Source organism: Ruditapes philippinarum, unplaced genomic scaffold (genome assembly GCF_026571515.1).
Source record: "Ruditapes philippinarum isolate M1 unplaced genomic scaffold, ASM2657151v2 ctg6733_1_1_1_1, whole genome shotgun sequence".
Lineage (NCBI taxonomy): Eukaryota > Metazoa > Mollusca > Bivalvia > Venerida > Veneridae > Ruditapes > Ruditapes philippinarum.
Window position 1 is genome coordinate 3717 of NW_026862505.1, and position 20187 is coordinate 23903.

The 20187-nt window shown below is 32.5% G+C and overlaps 2 protein-coding genes across 2 annotated transcripts in view; one reads left to right on the plus strand and one right to left on the minus strand.

Annotated features, from left to right (window-relative positions):
- Positions 1-693: 693 nt before the first annotated feature.
- LOC132719317 (uncharacterized protein K02A2.6-like) lies at positions 694-2612 on the plus strand. Its single transcript, XM_060703084.1, has 2 exons — positions 694-1842; positions 2604-2612. The coding sequence occupies exons 1-2, from the start codon at positions 694-696 to the stop codon at positions 2610-2612; spliced, it is 1158 nt and encodes a 385-aa protein (XP_060559067.1).
- A 5738-nt stretch (positions 2613-8350) lies between these two features.
- Positions 8351-20187, minus strand: part of LOC132719319 (deleted in malignant brain tumors 1 protein-like) — an 84490-nt gene continuing 72653 nt past the window's right edge. The window contains exons 12-14 of the mRNA XM_060703085.1: positions 16759-16894; positions 11672-11844; positions 8351-9269 (exon numbers count right to left, since the gene is read on the minus strand). Coding sequence (XP_060559068.1) covers positions 9130-9269; positions 11672-11844; positions 16759-16894 — 449 coding nt within the window. The 3' untranslated portion in view covers positions 8351-9129. The remainder of the gene's footprint in view (positions 9270-11671; positions 11845-16758; positions 16895-20187) is intronic.

Below are 20187 nucleotides of genomic sequence, written 5' to 3' on the forward strand. Positions count from 1 at the left end.
TGTAGACATGAGACAAGCAAATACAGCAGTTGAACGTGAACGGTTTTCAATGCCGAACATTGACGAAACACTAGAGAAACTTAGTGGAGCCAAATTCTTCACTAAACTAGATCTAAACATGGGGTATCACCAGATAGAGCTCGAACCACAGTCAAGAAAAATAACAACATTTGTCACAAACGATGGAATATATCGCTATCGCCGACTTATGTTTGGAATTTCCTGTGCATCAGAAGTCTACCAACGTATAATAAAACATACACTTCAAGACATACCGAACTGCAAAAATATTTCGGATGATATAGTGGTATATGGCACAACAAAAGAACAACATGATGCCACATTGCGTAAAGTTCTACAACGCCTACGAGACAAAAACCTAACTCTGAACAAAAGTAAATGTGAATTCTGCAAGACAACCATCACATTTATGGGTCACACCCTCACCGCTGATGGACTCATGCCACATGATGACAAAATAAAGGCAGTGCTAAATACAACATCACCAAAAAATGTGAAAGAAGTTAAATCTTTCTTAGGACTGCTAAACTACTGCTCGAAATTTCTTCCCAATTTCGCAACAATTTCGGAACTTATCAGAAAACTAACAAGAAAAAATGTTCCATTCGACTGGGAAAAAAACAACAATCTGCGTTTGAACAATTAAAAACACTGATAACAAGTGCAAGTGTCATGGCTTTCTACAACCCAGAAGTTGAGACAACTCTAATGGTCGATGGCTCACCATATGGTTTGGGTGCAAATTTGGTTCAAAAACAAAATGATGGACATTTAAGACCTGTAGCATATGCAAGCAGAACACTAAATGATGTTGAAAGGCGTTACAGTCAAATTGAAAGAGAATGCTTAGCAGTAACTTGGGGAATAGAAAAGTTTCACACTTATCTGTATGGATTAACCTTTAAAGTAATTACAGACCATAAACCGCTAGTCAACATTTTCAAGCCAACACACAAACCTCCAGCTAGACTAGAAAGAATGCTTCTTAGACTACAAAGTTACAAATTCAACATTGAATTTCAATCAGGAGCATTAAACCCAGCTGACATCCTCTTAAGGTCAACGTATAGTCAAGAAAAATGTGAGATATCAAATATCACAGAAGGTTACATGGATTATGTGTGCGAAAATGCCGTGCCAATGGCTATGACCTTAGATCAAATTGATAAAGAGACATCTCAGGACAAATTCATTCAAGAACTTATCAAGTGCATTCAGCATAAAAAATGGCTGAAAAATCAAGATTTCAAGATTTTCTACAAGTTACGCAATGAACTGTCGGTACATAATAACATTGTGTTACGGGGAAACAGAATTGTAATTCCACAGGGACTTAGGCCAAAAGTATTACAAATAGCACATGAAACACATCAAGGCATAGTGAAAACAAAGCAAATGCTAAGAGAAAAAATTTATTGGCCTGGCATTGACAACGAAATTGAAATGCTGATTAAAACGTGCTTCCAGTGCCAGCTAGTATCAAACCCGCCACGACAACTTCCTATCACACCAACCGAATTACCAGAAACACCCTGGCAAACCGTTGGGGTGGATTTAACAGGACCGTTCCCAGGGGGAGAATATATTCTTGTAGTAATAGATTACTACTCTCGTTATCCAGAAGTTGAAATCATGAAATCAATCACTTCAAGATTTATCATTCAAAGACTAATGAAAATATTCGCCACACATGGACTTCCGTCAGTGATTAAAACGGACAATGGACCAAACATGGTATCTCAAGAAATCACAAACTTCTTCACTGCAAACGGAATAAAACACCAACGTGTTACGCCTTATTATCCACAAGCAGCAGGATTGGTAGAAAATTTCAACAAAACAATAGCAAAATGCGTTAAGACTGCTAACAATGAAAAGAAAAACTGGCGAACAGAAATTTACAAATTTTTGATGACATATCGAACAACCCCTCATGTTTCCACAGGATCCGCACCTGCATCCCTATTATTCAACAGAACAATAAGGAATAAACTACCGGACTTTGAAAGAAAGAAAAATGACACAAAAGTAAGAAAAATGAACTCATACAAAAAACAAAACATGAAGAAATACGCAGACAGGCAGGCAAATACTCGGATTATAACATATAAACTTGGACAGAAAGTGCTTATTCTAAACAAACATCGAGGAAAATTAGACTCAAAATGGAATAATGAAATATACACTGTTATTAGACAAACGGGAAATCAAGTGAAATTAAAATCAAGACACAACGACATTGTGTGAAGGCATATCACTCAGATCCGTCAATTTTATCAGAGATTAACTGTCAGACACATTCTCAATGAAAACAAACTGACCATACAGACTAACCATTAAACTAAGAAAATTAATGACATGTTTCAGGAAATGATTACTTTAAATTAAATAGCAATAAATGCTATCATTCAAACTGTTAGAGAAAACATTAAAATTAATCAGTGTAACATTATTTCTGAGACTGTTTACAAAATGTCTAAACTTTATTGCTCTGAAAACTTCATGCGTCTTAGATAAATGACCACTATTATTTACAAATGACATGCTAGATTATGTTCATGATTATAATGCTTTTATTTCAGGGATTTTGAGTTCATGAACTTTTTAAACTACTTGCATGTTATTCTTCTGAGAAAAAGGCGGATGTAATATATTGACTCGCTATTGGTCAGCTAGTATTAGCCACTAGCTGATAAGCCCCGCCTAAATTCACCTGGCATCACCTCTATGTAGTATCATTAGTAAATAGATTTAGTAACCAGACGGCTGCGTTGTTTAATCTCTCTACCCATGCTTGTCCAGTAACTATGTTATAGCAGACATTACATATTTGTTGTTGTTTCTTGCTATAGTAGATTAGAGAATAATTGATTTACTCTCGACAGACATAAGAGTAATAAGTCAAATGCGACCTATGTAAATTCATTTCCACACATAAGGTACTTGCAATAGAAAGAATATGCACATATTTGGCAAAAAAGTAAAACAGATTAATAGTTAAAATGAATACATTTCCTAGAAAATTGTTGCCTAGAGTAAAAGAATAAGAACAATTCTGTTTTACGATTATTGCATATTGATGGAATACCCCGGACAGTTTTTATTACAAAATAAAATATTATTTTTAACTAGAATTTGATTTATTCAGATGATATTATATGGAATGTTCCGAAGAAAAGAAAAGAAAAATATCTATATGAAGTAAAGAGTTAAGATTAACTAGAACTGTGTCAAAAGGACACGGATGCCCCCACTGACAACATATATATGGTATATAGTGAAACAATCGACATAGGGCCATAATTCTGTTAAATTTGGTCGCAGCGAAAATTCCTTCCTTTAATGCCATCTACACATTAAGGTTGTTCATCCCTGGAAGTTTAAGCAAAATCTGCGATCCGGTTAAAGAGGAGTTGCGTTCACAAAATTTCTTTATGGTATATAGTGAAAAAATCAACAAAGGGCCATAATTCTGTTAAATTTGGTCGCAGCAAAAATTCCTTCCTTTACAAACATCTACACATTGAGGTTGTTCATCCCTGGAAGTTTAAGCAAAATCTGCCATCCGGTTTAAGAGGAGTTGCGTTCACAAAACTTTTACATAATATCTAGTGAAAAAATCAACAAAGGGCCATAATTCTGTTAAATTTGGTCTCAGCGAAAATTCCTTCCTTTACTACCATCTACATATTAAGGTTGTTCATCCCTGGAAGTTTAAGCAAAATCTGCAATCCGTTTTAAGAGGAGTTGCGTTCACAAGATTTTGGGACGTACGGACGGACAGACGTACGTACGGACAGACGGACGGACGTTCTCACAGGACAGTAATAATGTGCTACTCTATTGTTCTCTCTATTGTTTTTTTAGCCACACAAAAGAAAATAGCCACATAAAAGCATTACGGAATGAATGACATCAAAGAGAAAGAACAGTTACCTATTGTCCCTCTAGCCACATAAATACTCTCCTGTGAGTGAATAAAATCACGGAAAAAATATTCGTTTTTCCAAAATATTATTCTTATTTGAATTGAAAATGTCATTACTCCTCGCTGACTTTGCAGCTTCAAATATAAAGTTTAAGCTAAATATTTCTTGAAAAAAAAAACCCACAAAAAACCAATTACGAATCTGCAAAGTTTATTCAAACTTGAAACAATCTATTTAGTGAAAATTGATCAGAAAGTTTTATGTAAACTTTATGCACCACACTTATAAACTGCACATGTCACCGTTTTTTGTTTGTTTTTGTTTTACACCGCCAACTTAGTAATTTATCGATATACCTCACTAACTTAAAATATGTACTGCGGGAAACATCTTGTTACCTCAGAAAATGGAAAGGAATATCCGTCACTATTTCGAGTTATTACGTAGTGTTATCCCTTTCAATCATGTATGTCTCACCATTTCCGCAAATAGAATCGTCAGTTCTATGAATTTTATTATAAACAGCGTGTTTCGGAAGTTTTTTGTTGTAAACGAGCTATGTTGGGAAACACACTTTTTCTTTGCTAATAAATCAAGTGCTGTAAAATGAATTCGAATTTCCTCTTACGCCGCCGATTAATTTTAGAACACAAATATACAAGTCTTTGTTTTTATTTATTCAAATAAATTAAACCGGAAGAACGATATTCTGATCATTAATTACTTTGGAGGCAAATATCGTTTTCGTAAAAATCTGTTGATGAATGGAAGCACGGCTTTTAAGCCGTGATTGAAGCTACTACAGTTATCTTTCTTTTTCCCGATGCTCGACTGTAAGTCATTCGTATACATGCGTTTAACATTATTGTGTTTTTAGAGAAGCTTATTATTTTTCTTTTATTTAACTGTATCAACAATTTGAATGTTTAAAATATGGACTATTCACTTATAATGTGTCGCCGTAGAATTGAATAATCTTCAAAAATATCTAAATACACAACACGGGGTCATTCATTTCGTTAAAGATTTATCATTGCGTCTTTCTCTGAAAACTCTGAAAAAAATTCCTTGTTCTGTTCTGGTTAGAAAATTATTTTACCACTGTAGACAAAAGGACCTGTCTTTCTGTCATTAAAGTGATCGCTGCTTCCGATTTTTGTTGTTGTAGAAAACACATGTTTTTTTTAAATTTTTGCTTTATAATCAATTCAAAATTATAATCAGTTAAATGAGATATCACAACCAGATAAATGAATACTTGGTACTTTGGGTCATGTTTTTTCTCTCAAATATTTAAAGGTTTTTAGATTTGTATTATGGATTAAAATGAGCTTAGTTATGTTGTACTTTTTTAGTAAGCAACTGGTTGTATAATTGCCAGACGTTTTTATTTTAAAAAAATGTATGTTGTCATTGATTGATAAATTATGTGGGACTAGACCTATCACTGAAGGTGATTAATACCCCCACCAGCAACTTTGACTATTTGAAAAATAATTGGTCTGAAGTCATATTTGAACAGAACCTATAGTAAATGAAGAATCAACTGTGTACACATAATTATTTCAATTAATTCGAATCCCAACCGGGGTCTTCATATAAGCTTGCTATACATCAATTTTGTTTACAATATCTCATTCCTATCTTTATCTATTGTCCGGAAAGCATTTTTCTATGTTTAGTAACGGTGACCATGACCCAGGGTGTCCAAATGCAATACCAACCTTGGTCTTCATATAAGCTTGCTATACACTAAGTTTGATTTCAATATCTTATTCCTAGCTCTCATTTTTGTCCGGAAACTATTTTTCTATTTTAGTAACGGTGACCTTGACCTTGACCCTAGGGGGTACAAATGCAAATCAACCGGGATCTTTATATAAGCTTGCTATACACTAAGTTTGATTGCAATATCTCATATTTAACTCTATCTATTGTGACGGAAATGTACTTTGTAGTAAAGTTGATTGCCTCCCCTTTTTATAAGTTCGCCGTTTGAATCCAAAAAAAGAAGATACAATTCATTCGTAAATTTAATGAGATAGGAAGAGTAGGCATTTTAGTTGTTTTTATCGTCAAATAGATATAAGTCAGTAGAATCATCCAAAGTGTTGATATTTTGAATTGCTTGTTTACTCACAATAATTTGTATGGAAATTTACTTCAAATGACAGACGCTTATAAGGTTTAGTTGAAATCAGTTTCAAGAAAAGTTTTATTATTTTAGCCAATCAAAATCATTGTTTATATTCACTGCGGAGATGATGCTTCACAGGCATATAAATAGAGCGTGTTCAGTGTAAAAAATCAGTCTGTTCCTGTCCGTTGGAGAGTGGAAACGAATTCATAAATACTTACTGGTACGCAAAAATCTCAGATTTCTGGTACTAAGGACGTTTTATGATTTCTGTAAAATTCCTTTGGCATAAATTATTTTTGAAAATATATTTTTGGTTAGATTTGGTTTTGGCTCTGGACCGTTTAGATCGAAGTTGTAATTGTATTTACTTGTAGCCAGGCATCTTAGATACTGGTGCTAAAAATATCTTTACTTCTTCAGAAAATATTTTATGATTTAAATAGTTAGTCGGCCTGTTGTCCTTGCAAGAGTTGGATATAGGTAATACATGTATTGTATTTACTAGTAGCCAGGCATCTTAGATACTGGTGCTAACAATACCTAATTGCCTAAGTAAAACCTCTTGGATAAGTGTTTGATAGAGAAGAGTTTATTTGAAGACATTATTTGAAGAATCGGTTTTTGAACGTTTTATGATAAGAGTTTGTTGATTTGAAATATAATAGTTAGAAATAAGAGATAGGTTTAGGAATGTAAATTTTAGTTTGAAAGTAAGAGTAAATAGAGTTTAGTTGCGTCTTGAAATATATATTTTGGATAATTTAAGTATTAGTTGAAGATTGTTTTTTTGCATTTTATAATTTCTAGAGTTTTTATTAAGTTAAAATATAATCAAAAGGTTAAGAAACCACAAGGAAAATTTATATTTGAATATTGTAAATCATTTCGGATAAGTATCCCAAGAAAAATTATATATTTTGCATTTGAGAATCTTGTGATTTAAAATCATTTTATTTTGTAGCTAAAGATTCGATAACCAACAGCTCGGTACACGCTACACTATTATCCAAAAATTATGTGTCTAGGTTTTAATAATGATGACCGTGACATTGACCCTAGGGGGTCCAAATGTTTTACCGAACGGGGTCTTCATATAAGCTTACTATACACCAAGTTTTCTCATTCATTACCATATTTCTATTTTTAGTAACGGTGACCTTGCCATTGACCCAAGAGGGTCCAAATGCTATACCAACCGGGATGTCCACACACTCTCGCTATATACCAAGTTTAATTTCAACATCTCATTCCACACTCTCGTCCGGAAACCATGAAAAAAAACCAACCGACGGACTGACCGACCGACAATCAGACTCCTAGTTACCCCCTTTACTTCGTTTGAGGATGTATAATGAATGTATAAGCATATTTTATTATTTTTCTAATGTAAAATTAATGTAATATTGCGCTGACATTTTAATGGAGGTCAAATACAAGTGGTTGGCATCTTACAGGTATTTGTATTTAAATATTTTTTATGCGACAAGGGTTCAAGAGTATAATGTTTTTAAACTATATTTTTATCACAATCAGTGAACACTTAATAAAATGTATGCAAAATATTAACTTTCATCTATATAGTGGTTTTTGAGCGTTTTCCGCGTGTGAACATATAAGTTTGAAAATAAAAGAAATTGCAGAGAGATGTGATCTATGTCACTGATAAAATCGACAATTTAACAGATGATTTTAGTACATGTTGTTTTTTAAATATTTGAAGGAATATTAATGGTTTATAATAACAAATGAACATGCAAGTGTGAAAATATTCATGATATTGATATTACGATAATCAAAATGGCGAAGGAGTTAGTGACCCGTCATGCAAAAAATATGATAGACAAGATTAACAAGGAAAGGCGGCGTTCAATGAACGCAACATCACGAAACCAAGCAACAGCGACAAATGGCAAGTAGAAAAAGAAGACCCCAAACAAAACAAGGCATATCAAAGTTCATCTCTGCGTAGTCATTGGAAAATTGTTTTCAAAAAAAAAACAAAAAAAAAAAACAATATAATCGTATGTTGCCAAATAATTTAACATTTATTCAGTACCTTACACTCATATCTTTTGTCTTTACTTTTCCTGATATACATGTAGCAGTTAAAAGTATAAGGATTAACATATCAGACGTATTTATATCCGATGCATGACCAAGTTTCGGCAGCAGTAAGCGTAAGTTGTAATTTTGAAATATAGAAATTGTTTTAGGTGTTTTTCAGTAAGTCTTGATAAAAGGTCATAACATTAGGGAGGCAAAGGCATAGGAATTGATGTCTTTTGCTTATTGAATAGGTCATCAAACCGCTCCAAAGTTTTAAGATTGATTGCTGGAGCATTTACTTTGCGTAATTAATATTATTTAATGAGTAAAATCATTAGAATCTGTCTTCAAAAATTGTTATGTGCATGTTCCTCTCTCTTCAAAATACGACTTTACTTAAACGAAAAATTAACAACGGGTGAATAAAGCAGTAACTGGAAAATCAGGCATATATCATTTAAGTTTCATTTAACACTACAAACAGTGGTTTATTCCGTTTTTAATCCGTTTAACTGTATCAGTTGATTATTCCTTTCTGAATCGCGTTCTCCTGTTTCATGTTTCGAAAGGTAGTAACAATAAACACTAAAGCTACAATATCTTTCACAGCTTCCAAAAAAAACCCTCGAATTATTCTGTTTTAAAAACCAAACATGTTTAATTGTGTGATTGCGACGTTCAACTGGCATTTTCGTGTATGTCTTGTTTGCGCATGCGTTATACTGATGACAGTTAAACAGCCGGAGTTGTATTTTATTTTGGTACGGTTTGCGTTACCGAATCTTGCATCGACCGTCTCGATAGAAGTCAACCAAGAGAACAACATGAAATATTAACCCTGGCTCCAAAACATGTAGTTCTGCTACCGTATCTTCAACATAAAAGATAAATTTTCATCCGATAGGCCGTTGAGTCATGGCAAACGCGATAACAACAAATTCAAACTTGAAAAAAGTAATGAGTGTGAATGTTATGTTTCCTGATTTTTTATACTTACTGTGGATATTTAAGCATCTTACAAGCCACCGTTGCATCTTGCGTTCCAAATCTATCATCACATACTGTCCCCCAAGTGTTATCATGCCATACTTCCAGTCTACCTTCATATTGACTTGACCCGTCAACCAATCGAACTTTCAAGAACAAAATAATCATTTTCAATGTATATTTGTTAGTTTGCACCTGGGTAGTATTGCACATACTTATTGAATTTCCTGTAGCCAGTAAGTACGGTGACACAGAGATGAAATGTGTGTATTTTTATTTATCTCATACACATGAGATACTATGACGTGGCCACAAGTGACTATGCCATTAGCACGAGATAATTAAGTGGTACGCAAGGCTTAGTAACTCGTGGCCACGAATATGTATCTCGTGCACACAACTTAATTTCTTGTGGTCACGACTTGGTAACTCGTGGCCACAATATAGTATCTCGTGCGCACAAGATAAATAAACACGCACAAATGTGCCACCGCAAGTATGTCATAAAATTATTAAAATAAAAAAAAAATAGAAAGAAAAATAGTTTCTCATTTAGGACTTATTCTTAAGCATATAATGTATTTGATGCATTTTAAACAAGAGCTTGTAACAGAAAATGCTAGGCAATATAAATCTGAACATTGACAGGTATATTCAGAGTTTTGATAGGATACAGATATGTTGTGCAGACGAGATGACTGAGGTACAAATAGAAGGACCAGGTTTCTTTAAATGCACGGAAGATGATAAAATCAAAATGAAGTGCATACGAGGGATGATCCGGAAAAAACCCGGAGTTTTTTTTAATATAAATATGTTTCTAGTTATCCCTCAGATCATTTGTGAGAAGGTCCAATACTCTAGCATTACCATTTCTAGAAGTATGTCCCCCTTGAACTTAGATTATATTCTAGAAATGATTCTTTACTCAAACATTTTCATTTCTTATAGCATTAACTTCAAACTCCCACATCATAATAATCCTCCTTAAACTTTAAATTTTTCATATTCATTCTTTAACTTTCTTATTCTTCATGTATTTACTTCAAATTTCAAATATACACTCATTATCAACACATACATCATATGTGATTAGATTTGTAAGTCATTGGTTTCATCTAATTTTTTTTTTAATTTTCTTCACTATTCTTGTACCTATAAACTTTTTTAAACTTAAGATAAATGTTCTTTGTTACATCTTTGTTATTTCAAGAGTTATCTCCTCTTTTGTTTACGAATTTTGCTTTTAAAATACTATATCTTTGTTACAACTGAAAAATTTAGGCGGTAGGAAAAGGGAACTTTCATTAACATTTGTAGACGTATCCTTCAAGACATAAGAAACCCGACACAAGAATCTTGTAAGTTTTAGAAGAAAAGACGTTTTGATAGACTGTTGGACTAATCTTAAGACAATACATATAGTTGGCGGGATAAAAAAATGCGCATAACGTTAACGTTCTCCGTCGCTGTGGCACACAAACAATAAAATCAAACAACAGTTCAATAGCCATTAGGTTTGAGTTTTTAGCACTCTTACGGTGAATGACATCCGTGATTTTCCGACAAAAGGAAACCTCATGGTATTCGAACATTTTCAATAACCAAATGGGTAATAAAACATCGATCTTTATTGCGAACAGCGGCGAATGCTTTGAAAGCATTTTAGTATGTTTTTGACGTCAACCCTTATGAAGTTGTGACAACGTTAAGACTGCGCCGCTTTTGCATTATTATGTTTGCTTAAATATGCATGTGGTAAACATAATGTGTTTAATTAATATGTTTCTTTTTTCCCTGTAAAGAGGATATATTACGCATAAATGTAGTGTTTTTATTTGAACATTTAACATATATTATTAAATTTATTGCTTAACTTTGAGTATTTCTTGATCATCACTCGTATGCACTTCATTTTGATTTTATCATCGTTCGTTCATTCCAAGAAACCTGGTTCTACTTCATTTTTATCACAGTGGTCAAACCGATTGAACCTAAACCGGAAATTGAAATAAATATGTTACCCGCCACTACACAAACACGAAACGGCTTTGCAAAAGAGTTTGTATTATTTTAACGAAAAGAAGCATATTGTTATGAATATTTGCACAAATAAGTTAAACCATTTGTGCAAATCACCGCAATTTTTCTAAAACTACCTTATAAATTATCTATACACAATATTGCGTTGCGCGAATTACCACCTTATCACATATTCATACAGTTAAGGAAGGGGAAATTTTACAAGAAAAATGATACTCATATAACTTGTCAAAAAAATAGCCATGCCTCATAGAGCGGACAAGCAAACTAGTAAACTTTTATAATAAAAAGTAGGAGAATGTCAGGATTTTTTCCTGTTTACATTTTTGTTACAAATTTTTCTGTCTTAGTTTTCTTCTTTTATATTTTAATTTCCAATGTTGTTTCATGAAATCGGACATAAAAAATCGGTTTATATCACTTTTCTATTTACAGAAAATCATATAACCCATATTTGTTATTCTTAAATCAAATTCATAAAAACTATTATTATAAGAAAGATTACCATGTTCACAATATAAGCCGACATCTTCACCATGACCACAATTATTTGATCCCCAACCTCTATGCGGACAATCAAATAAGCTTGATTCAGAGCCTGTACATTTGACATCGTCCATATGTATTTGTAATGTCCCTTCGCCGAAGTGGGCGGACCCAAATACCACAGGATTAGAACTAAAATAATATATTATATAATTGTCGATTTTTCTCACCACATATATAACCAGTCAATCAATTAAATCACAACATGATTATCATTTAAAATAAATACATATCTTTTGAGAATCAAAACGTAGATCAAACTCTAATCAAGTGATTTCTTTCTTTTCAGAAATAAATCGTTTTCATTTTGCGGGCTATCAGTGCATGGCGGTCTAAACACTTGTCTAAAATGGTATAGAACTGCTTTGAAAATGTACAGCTTTAATCCTGTCACGTGATACCCGTGCATAATATCTTTCATCTTTAGTAAATTACTTCAAGTTTAAATTCTAACGTGGTGACATCGTTCATTAAAATCTACAGTAAAATATGCCGACTTCCGACATCTGATATTGAGATTAGCATTTTATTTGCCTAAATTCGTGATTTTAATACAGAACCCTTAAGGTGACATTTTCCAACTTTTTTCCCCGGGTCTTAGTCCGTTTTAACAAAATATTAATTCGTAATAACGAAATATTAATTCGTCTTTTTATGAAAAATATTTCATTTTTACGATAAATATACAATTCGTTTTTTAAAGAAATATTGATTCGTTATAACGAAATATTGCAGGCCATTGTGTGCTTGACAAAAAACCTATTAACCCACGATCAAAATGGGGTCGTTAATAAGCCTGTATCAAACTTTCCACCAAATTTAACGATTATAAGCCTAATTATAGTTAAACATATATTTTAGTGAACAGGGTGTTTGAGTAAGAAGTCATTCTCAATCAAAGATATCCTCTTTTCCCCCTTTTCAATTACATATTCCCAACAGCTGGCAAAAAATTCAAAATATTTGGATTTTTGACAAAATAATTCTTTTCTGATGTGTTACTTTAAAAAAGAAACAGGCTACATTATTATCGTCTTTTTATACACATTAGTATAACTAAAAAGGCTGGACTCCAGATTTTCACTAAAAAATCATTAAATCCATGCATGGGCACCGTGCGATCATAGAAACATGATATTTCATTTCAAAAACTCAATAAAATAGATAAAATAAAACGAAAGAGAAAAATGTCCGAGTTTGGATCACAACCCCTTGACCCCAATTGTTTTATCGCCTATACTATCACGCCTATCGCGGCAACTCAATCAGTAGGCGATTATTTTAATTTATATACAGTACTGTTATACCGTCCCGTTAAGGTCTAAGACTAAGGAAGAAAACAATTACTATTTAATATGCGTTTACTGACTAATATTTAGTCAGGAACTTAATCATTTTTAAAGCCTTCTTTATAAATTTTACCAAAACTCTATTTTCTGTCATCTGGAGGCCAACCCCTTTTGAATGTTTGACAATTTGTCAATTTTATAAAATAACACAATATTTCCCAAAGTTAAACCAGTGGCCATTTCTCAAAATAACTGGAAAAGGCCCTGCATGATTTTTAAAATCAATTCTTGACCTGTGACAAATGCCCAAAAAATCCAAAGGGATCATCTTCTGGCCAAGACCTTCATGGCTTCTGCCCTCACCTATTATAACGACAGTTAATGTCATAGGTATCAAGTGGAAGTGGCTCTAATGATTCTGTTCAATCAGTGGATTTATCTTGTAAAAATGAAACATTAATAAAGAATCAATATTTCTTAATTACGAAATAATATTTCGTTTTTACGAAATAATATTTTGTTTTAAAATTTACGAATTAATATTTCGTAAAAACGAATTATTATTTCGTCATAGAAAATTGATATCTCGTAAAAACGAATTATTTCTCGGGAATTCATAAGGACTCCGTATATAATGGATGGTATTACATGTATATAATATTTAGTTTTACCTCTAATGTACATTGTATTTCATGGTTACAGAGGTTGCATGCTTTGTTCTCCGATCGTATTTGCCTTCATTTATATAACTTATATCATAAGCCAATCAGCTTTATTTTTATGTTATGTAAATGTATATATTTTATTTACTTTTCGACATGTGCCTGGTTTTCGTAAAATGATATTTAATGTCAACTGATTGGTATCTTCATTTATGCAAGTTAAACGAATTGTGGCGCTCAGCCGAATAAGAATTATTATCTTGTTTCACTCTTGTAATAGTTTGATCTTTTTTATCTATACCTGTATATAACAAAAACCTTTAAAAAACTAGTTTTAATATGTTTTGATCTTAAAGTACTGTAGTTTACGATATCTGTTAAAATGACTTTGCAATATCAAATAGTAGAATTCAATTATTATATGAAATTCCAATTTAATTATTTTCGTAAAATTTAAATTATTTTAATTTTTGTTACATTATATTGGACAATATATCCACTCGCATAAGCTAACATCGAAATTGTTTACACATAGAAATTTCTAAAACTCATTATCTTATGTGATGTCAATTATCAGCCACTTATTTTGTAGGTGTTTTTTTTTTAAAAAAGAAAAGGAATATACAACTTTTATGATATACCCTAAGAATTATACCCTACAAACACACACCTGTATTTACTCTTAGTTTGTAAAATAAATGTCCATTTTTTAGGACTTGTTCTTTTAAATAACATTGGTTTTACCCTTCGTCCTTAAATATTCAAAGATTTAGCAATCTTAATATCTCGTCTGTTGGTCGCAATAATCTCGGGCTTCATGCCTATTGAAAGTAGTTCTACCACGTGATTTTAGATGTGGACAAAAACTAAGGGTAATGTCTTAACTATGTATATATTTTACATCTGGAAATAGAATAGTCATTTTCGCTAATTATCTTTCTAAGAAGCCACATATAATTACATTTTTTCTACATGCACATTTGAATCATTGTTTTTAAAAAGTTGTATTTGGTCATCCTTTAGATTCGTGTGTGGTCTTATCGAAATATGATCAACCATATAATGATAGACATCTGCCTTGTACTAATTTGTATTCACATATTAGCGCAGTGTGCCTCCAGATTCATGCTAATGTTCAAGAAAAAATGAAAATGACTTGAAAAGTAAAATATTGTAAAGCAAACAAGGAACTAAATATACAAATTACGGCAAAATACCAAGGGTCAAAATATGGACAATTGCCCTTACTGCGTTTGTCACGCACTAGAAATATGCTTATAAATACACCAAAACTAGTCATTTATTGCATATAACATCAGCAATTTAGTACAAGTTTCCCAATGTTGATACTTAGACATCCATATTTAATAATCATCTCATTGTATACGAAGATCTCTGAGAGCATCAGGCCGTATTGTACATTTCCTCTAATTTAATTTAGCATATTCATAATAATTTTCTTATTTAAGCATCATTGTGTTTCTATGTATCTGTCCAGGCATTTTCGCTTGGAGCTGTTAATCATATTTTATCATTATATTTTTCTATCATATTTTGTTTTCATTGAGATGTAGTTGCCCTAGTTGCTTAATGAAGTCACGTCTTTTTCCCAACAAATTATGTTTGTTTTTTTTTGTCTGCAATTGGCAGATTTCAATGCTGTTATAACCGTAAAATAAATCATTTCATTTTAAAAGATATTATGCGTCTACTGGTTCTACTAAACATTGTAAACACATAATAGAAAATTGTTGGTTCTACTAGTTATAGTGATTTTTGCCTTGTGAAAAGCGGTGCGGATTATATTTCACTTTCCCCTACTTAATGTTGTTCGTTATCGATGTCCCTATTTACGTTTACAGACTGATTATGCATTACGCTATTTTCAGGCCGATATCAAACCTGGCCATGTAAAATCAAACCCAACATGAATTAAATTTGGTTTAAAGTTTTAACATCTTTAATTACTTTTCCCAATACAAACACGTTTGAATAGTTGGTAGACTTCAGTGATAATATTAATGAAATACAAACAAGTCTAGACTGATGTTTCAATCACTTTTATTTTTGGTCTAATTAATGCAGAATATATATGCACAGTGACATAAAAGTTTGAACGTTTACTTATATTTCTCTAGTTTACCTTTTAAAAAAAAGCAATAAGATCATATTTTGAGTTTAAGCAGCATAATTTATGGGTTTTTTTTGTAGAAGTTAGAAAATCTTACTCCAGCTCTAGGAATTGTAGTATTTAAACAAGAAGTTTCCTATAAACTTTTACCGAATGATTTTGATTCCAGGGGGAAAATTCCCCTGTTATGTTATATGCCATTACAATTTTATACGCTTGAAGTTTCGGAAGAGAAGACCTGACATGTTAAATAAATAAGTCTATTTTAATTAAATGGCCAATGAACCGCCTCAATGGCATGAATAATAACTTATGTGGGCATTGTTGTTTAGGAGAGAAAATGTAAGACATGTTTACGATATGAGTCTGTTTACTAAGTGATTCTTTGATTTAAATATTTTTGATATAAAAGGAATGATTAAGATAACTTTGGTAAACTGTACAAGGCAATTATACATGCCAAATATCTTAGTTCTGGGCTTTGTAAATTACACAAAATTATTTAACCATGTTTCACAATATTTGTATACGTCTCTAGAAACTAAGTATTCCCGGTGTCGGACCATTTATTTCCCTGAAGGAATGGTTAATTATTACATGTTTCTACAGGCCTACAAAGTGATATTATATAATAGATATTCCGATCTCAGGCATTGTAGTATCTATTCTTAGTTCGCTCCTGTGATCTTATGCACCAGACTGAAACCATTTATACAATTTTTGTACAAGACCCCCTGTGCAGTTTTGACGAAATCTTAATGTTTAGTAAATAATTTTGTTAAAAGAAATTGTGGATAACAATGATCGACGGAACCGCTTCGATAAAAAAGCAACTAGCGAAACGGAATTACTGTGATTTCTTTCCAGAACATATTTTAGAAATAGATAATAACATATTTTTTTCATCGTCTTTTGAAGTGTACGTTATCATAAACGGAAATAGTAAATACTATTTCTTACTTACTCTTCATAATTCAGCATCTTACAAACAACACGAGCTGACAGTGCTGTAAACTCATGATCGCATACTGTTCCCCAAGACCCATCATGCCATACCTCAAGTCTCCCGTCATATTGTCTTGATCCGTTAACCAGCCGAACTTCAAAAAAAGTAAATATTTGATTCAACAATACTTATAATACTTTTTATCATTTTGCGTTTGTTGGTCGTTAAATTGTCCATCTTTTACATCTTTAAGAGTCGACAAATAACTAAAGAGTATAATATTTGTGCATTTTTAATGACTTTTTACATGGAGCGATCAAATGTAAACCGGTTGTGTCATCATAATATCTCAGTTATGTATCAATTTCATTGTTTTGACTATTTTTATAATCATAACATTCACATTTCTCTCGTCCACAAACTTCATTTGTCAACATACTTAGTTTTATCAACCTAACATTTGTACCTGAGCATAACGTGCCCAAGAAAGCAACTGTCACCACTCACGATTCGGTCTCCGTCTGTGTGTCAACACATCTTTGAACAATTTACCTCCTAAACCTCCTAAGTCAATATTATCAATATTTATTCTAGGAGGCCTTTATTCAAAGTTGCTAAAAATTTCATTCCAGCAAGATCTGTGTTTGCCATGACAACTGAAAAAAATCTATCTTTGAAACTTTCTTTCTCAAAAACCACAAGGGTTAGAGCTTACATAAAAAAATGAAACATCGGTTTAATGAGCCTCTACTATGTTTATTGAAGTTTTAGCCCTGTTATGTGAGGGGAGGGGGTTATTGATTTTCTTTCACTATTGTATAAAGTAATATCTTAAAGAAAGCATCTTCTCTGAAACCTAACATACTTAGAGATTTGTAATAAAACATCCTCTAGTGTGTCTCTAACAAAATTGTCCAAATTAAAGCCATTAAAGCCCTGGTACCAAGGTGTGCCCAATCAAGTTCCCTTGGCCACATGTATCTTCCAAAGCAGCAATTATATTCCCTTGGCAACCATTGACTACCCTTAGCAACACTGACTACAATACCAACTAGTTAATTCCATGACAATCACTGACTTTCAGAGCAACAGTTAATTGTCAATAGCAACCAGTGATTTACTTAGCAATCATTAACTATCTGTTACCATCAAAGACTTTTATAGAAACCGTTGTCATCTCTACGCAACCAGCAACTTTCATAGCAGCTATAAAATCTAAATGGCAACCAGAGACCGACGTCGCTACCATTAACTTTTCGCAGCAGCCAATGAGTTCCTTAGAAACTATGGACTTTCTTAAGCAAAAAGTGACTTCCAGCCCTGGATGTTACTTGATTTATATAGGTTTTATATAGGACAATCATTTACCAATGTCTTATTTTACGAAACTACAATGCCTGGACCATAGATATTCGGCATGAGGCATTGCCTTGTAGACCACTACAACAGTGATGTTAGTCATGTCTTTTCGGTCCCTTAATTTATTTTCCCCGATCCTCTTTCAAAATTCCATTTTATTTACTTTTGTCCTTTGTTTTCTCATTTTGGGCACACGCATTTTTACTTTAGGACAATATCTCGCTTTTCATTTAATACCACTAACGTGTCACATTGTATATTCCACAATAACCGCCATATGAACACATCTGCGGATGATTCAAAATTCAAAATTTTACCAGTGCATGTTAAATATTGGATTTTTCTTCAGTCTGTGCTAGGGGGCGTGGTCGGTAGCTTGCAATTACCACTTACGTCCATGAACTCGCTTAACCAAACAAAACCTGCACAATTTCCAATTTTGCTGTGTTGGGGTTCTTTAGGGATTCTGTTTTTTTTTCATACAAATAATAAGATAGTTCAATATATATTGTCGTTTTCTCGTTTGCTACCGACCCTATCGAGGATTTGTCGATTTTTTTATGTTCTTGTCACTAACCATATAATCAGTATGCAATTGACATGTTAATAAAACCGGGGGAAAATTAATTTTCTTAAAGCATTACTACTTTATGCTATTCTGACAAATGTCAGTTCAGACTATTTCTTTCCTTTTAAAGAAAGTGGGTAATTCTGGAGAACATCTTGATTCTCTATTTTCATATACAAAATCTTATATATTTGCAAGAATACGAACCTCCATATTTTATTAAAATCTGGACTTAATATAAAATAAAATCAGTATTTGAATAAAATGAACTTTGTTCAACAAAGTTCCCGCACATTAAAAGAAAGATGCACAGGATCTGTACATCTACGTATCTTTTTATTCTTTTTTTAATTTCACGAATTTTGACCCGTCTATAATATTTATATACGGAATACTGTACACTTCCGTGTATCACTACATTTTATGCAGTGTTCATAATGGCGTTAGATAGCGTTTATAACAGGGCGATCATTTGACTGACAAAAGAAAGTAACTAGAGTGACTTTTATCCAAAGAAGTTGGGGGGGGGGGGGAAATCACGTGTATCGTGTACCGTGTATCCCTTATTTGTGCAGTCATTTAGACTGAGTTTACATTTTAAGAAAATAAAATAAAAAATATATTTCAGGAATGTCGCTTAACTGAATGTCAAATTTAATTTTAAATAAAAATGACAATTTTGATTCCATTTTTTCAATTTTTGTCGGTGTAAAACGAAAATTTTTATATCATCATAAGAAAAAAATAATTTCCGCCGGATACAGTAGAATTTTTAATAATTTGTTAGCCGGTGGCGTTGTGATACCCGTCACATTTGCTAAGGATAAGCATCGACGTCATGTTTTGGTGTTCAACTTTGACGTCATGTGTACAAATTATGGCTAAAATATGATAAACAAGATCAACAAGGAAAGGCGGCGTTCAATGAACGCAACCCCCATATGACCCAGCAACAAGAACCAATGGTAAAACTATATACAAAAAAAACATAATAAAATAAAAATAAAAAATAAACTGAATCTAATATGTAATATGGTCAACTACTAGTATTTGTATGTCAGTTTCAGTTTCCAAGACGCTTCTCGAAAGTTTACACGGTGTCGCTTTTTAGCTTAAATGGTATTGTCATCATTTACTAATTTAGAAATTGAATAGAAAACTTGTACAGCTTCATTTTTATTTCATGACATGTTTGAAAAAAGCATTCATAAAATTTGATCTTTGTTCAGACCGCATGGGCTAAGGTAAACCAACAAAATGTTGAAATAGACCATAGTTATTGCTTTGATATTTCTTAGAGGAATTGCCTGAAGAAGACGATGTTATTGTCAATATATTAAAATATTGACATTATTCGGTACAACTATTATAGTTACAACTAGGTACTTATGAGGTCTTGTCTTCACTGAAAGTCTTTTGAAAAGGGTCTTAAATTTTGTGATGTGATCATTCAAACAGGATAACCAGCGAACTTGATTGATCTTTTGATAATAAAAGTTACAACGCCAAAACCGAAATAT

What these genes read in the sequence shown, in the direction of transcription:
- LOC132719317 (XM_060703084.1), top strand. Translation starts at nt 694, where the DNA reads ATGGCTTTCTACAACCCAGAAGTTGAGACAACTCTAATGGTCGATGGC.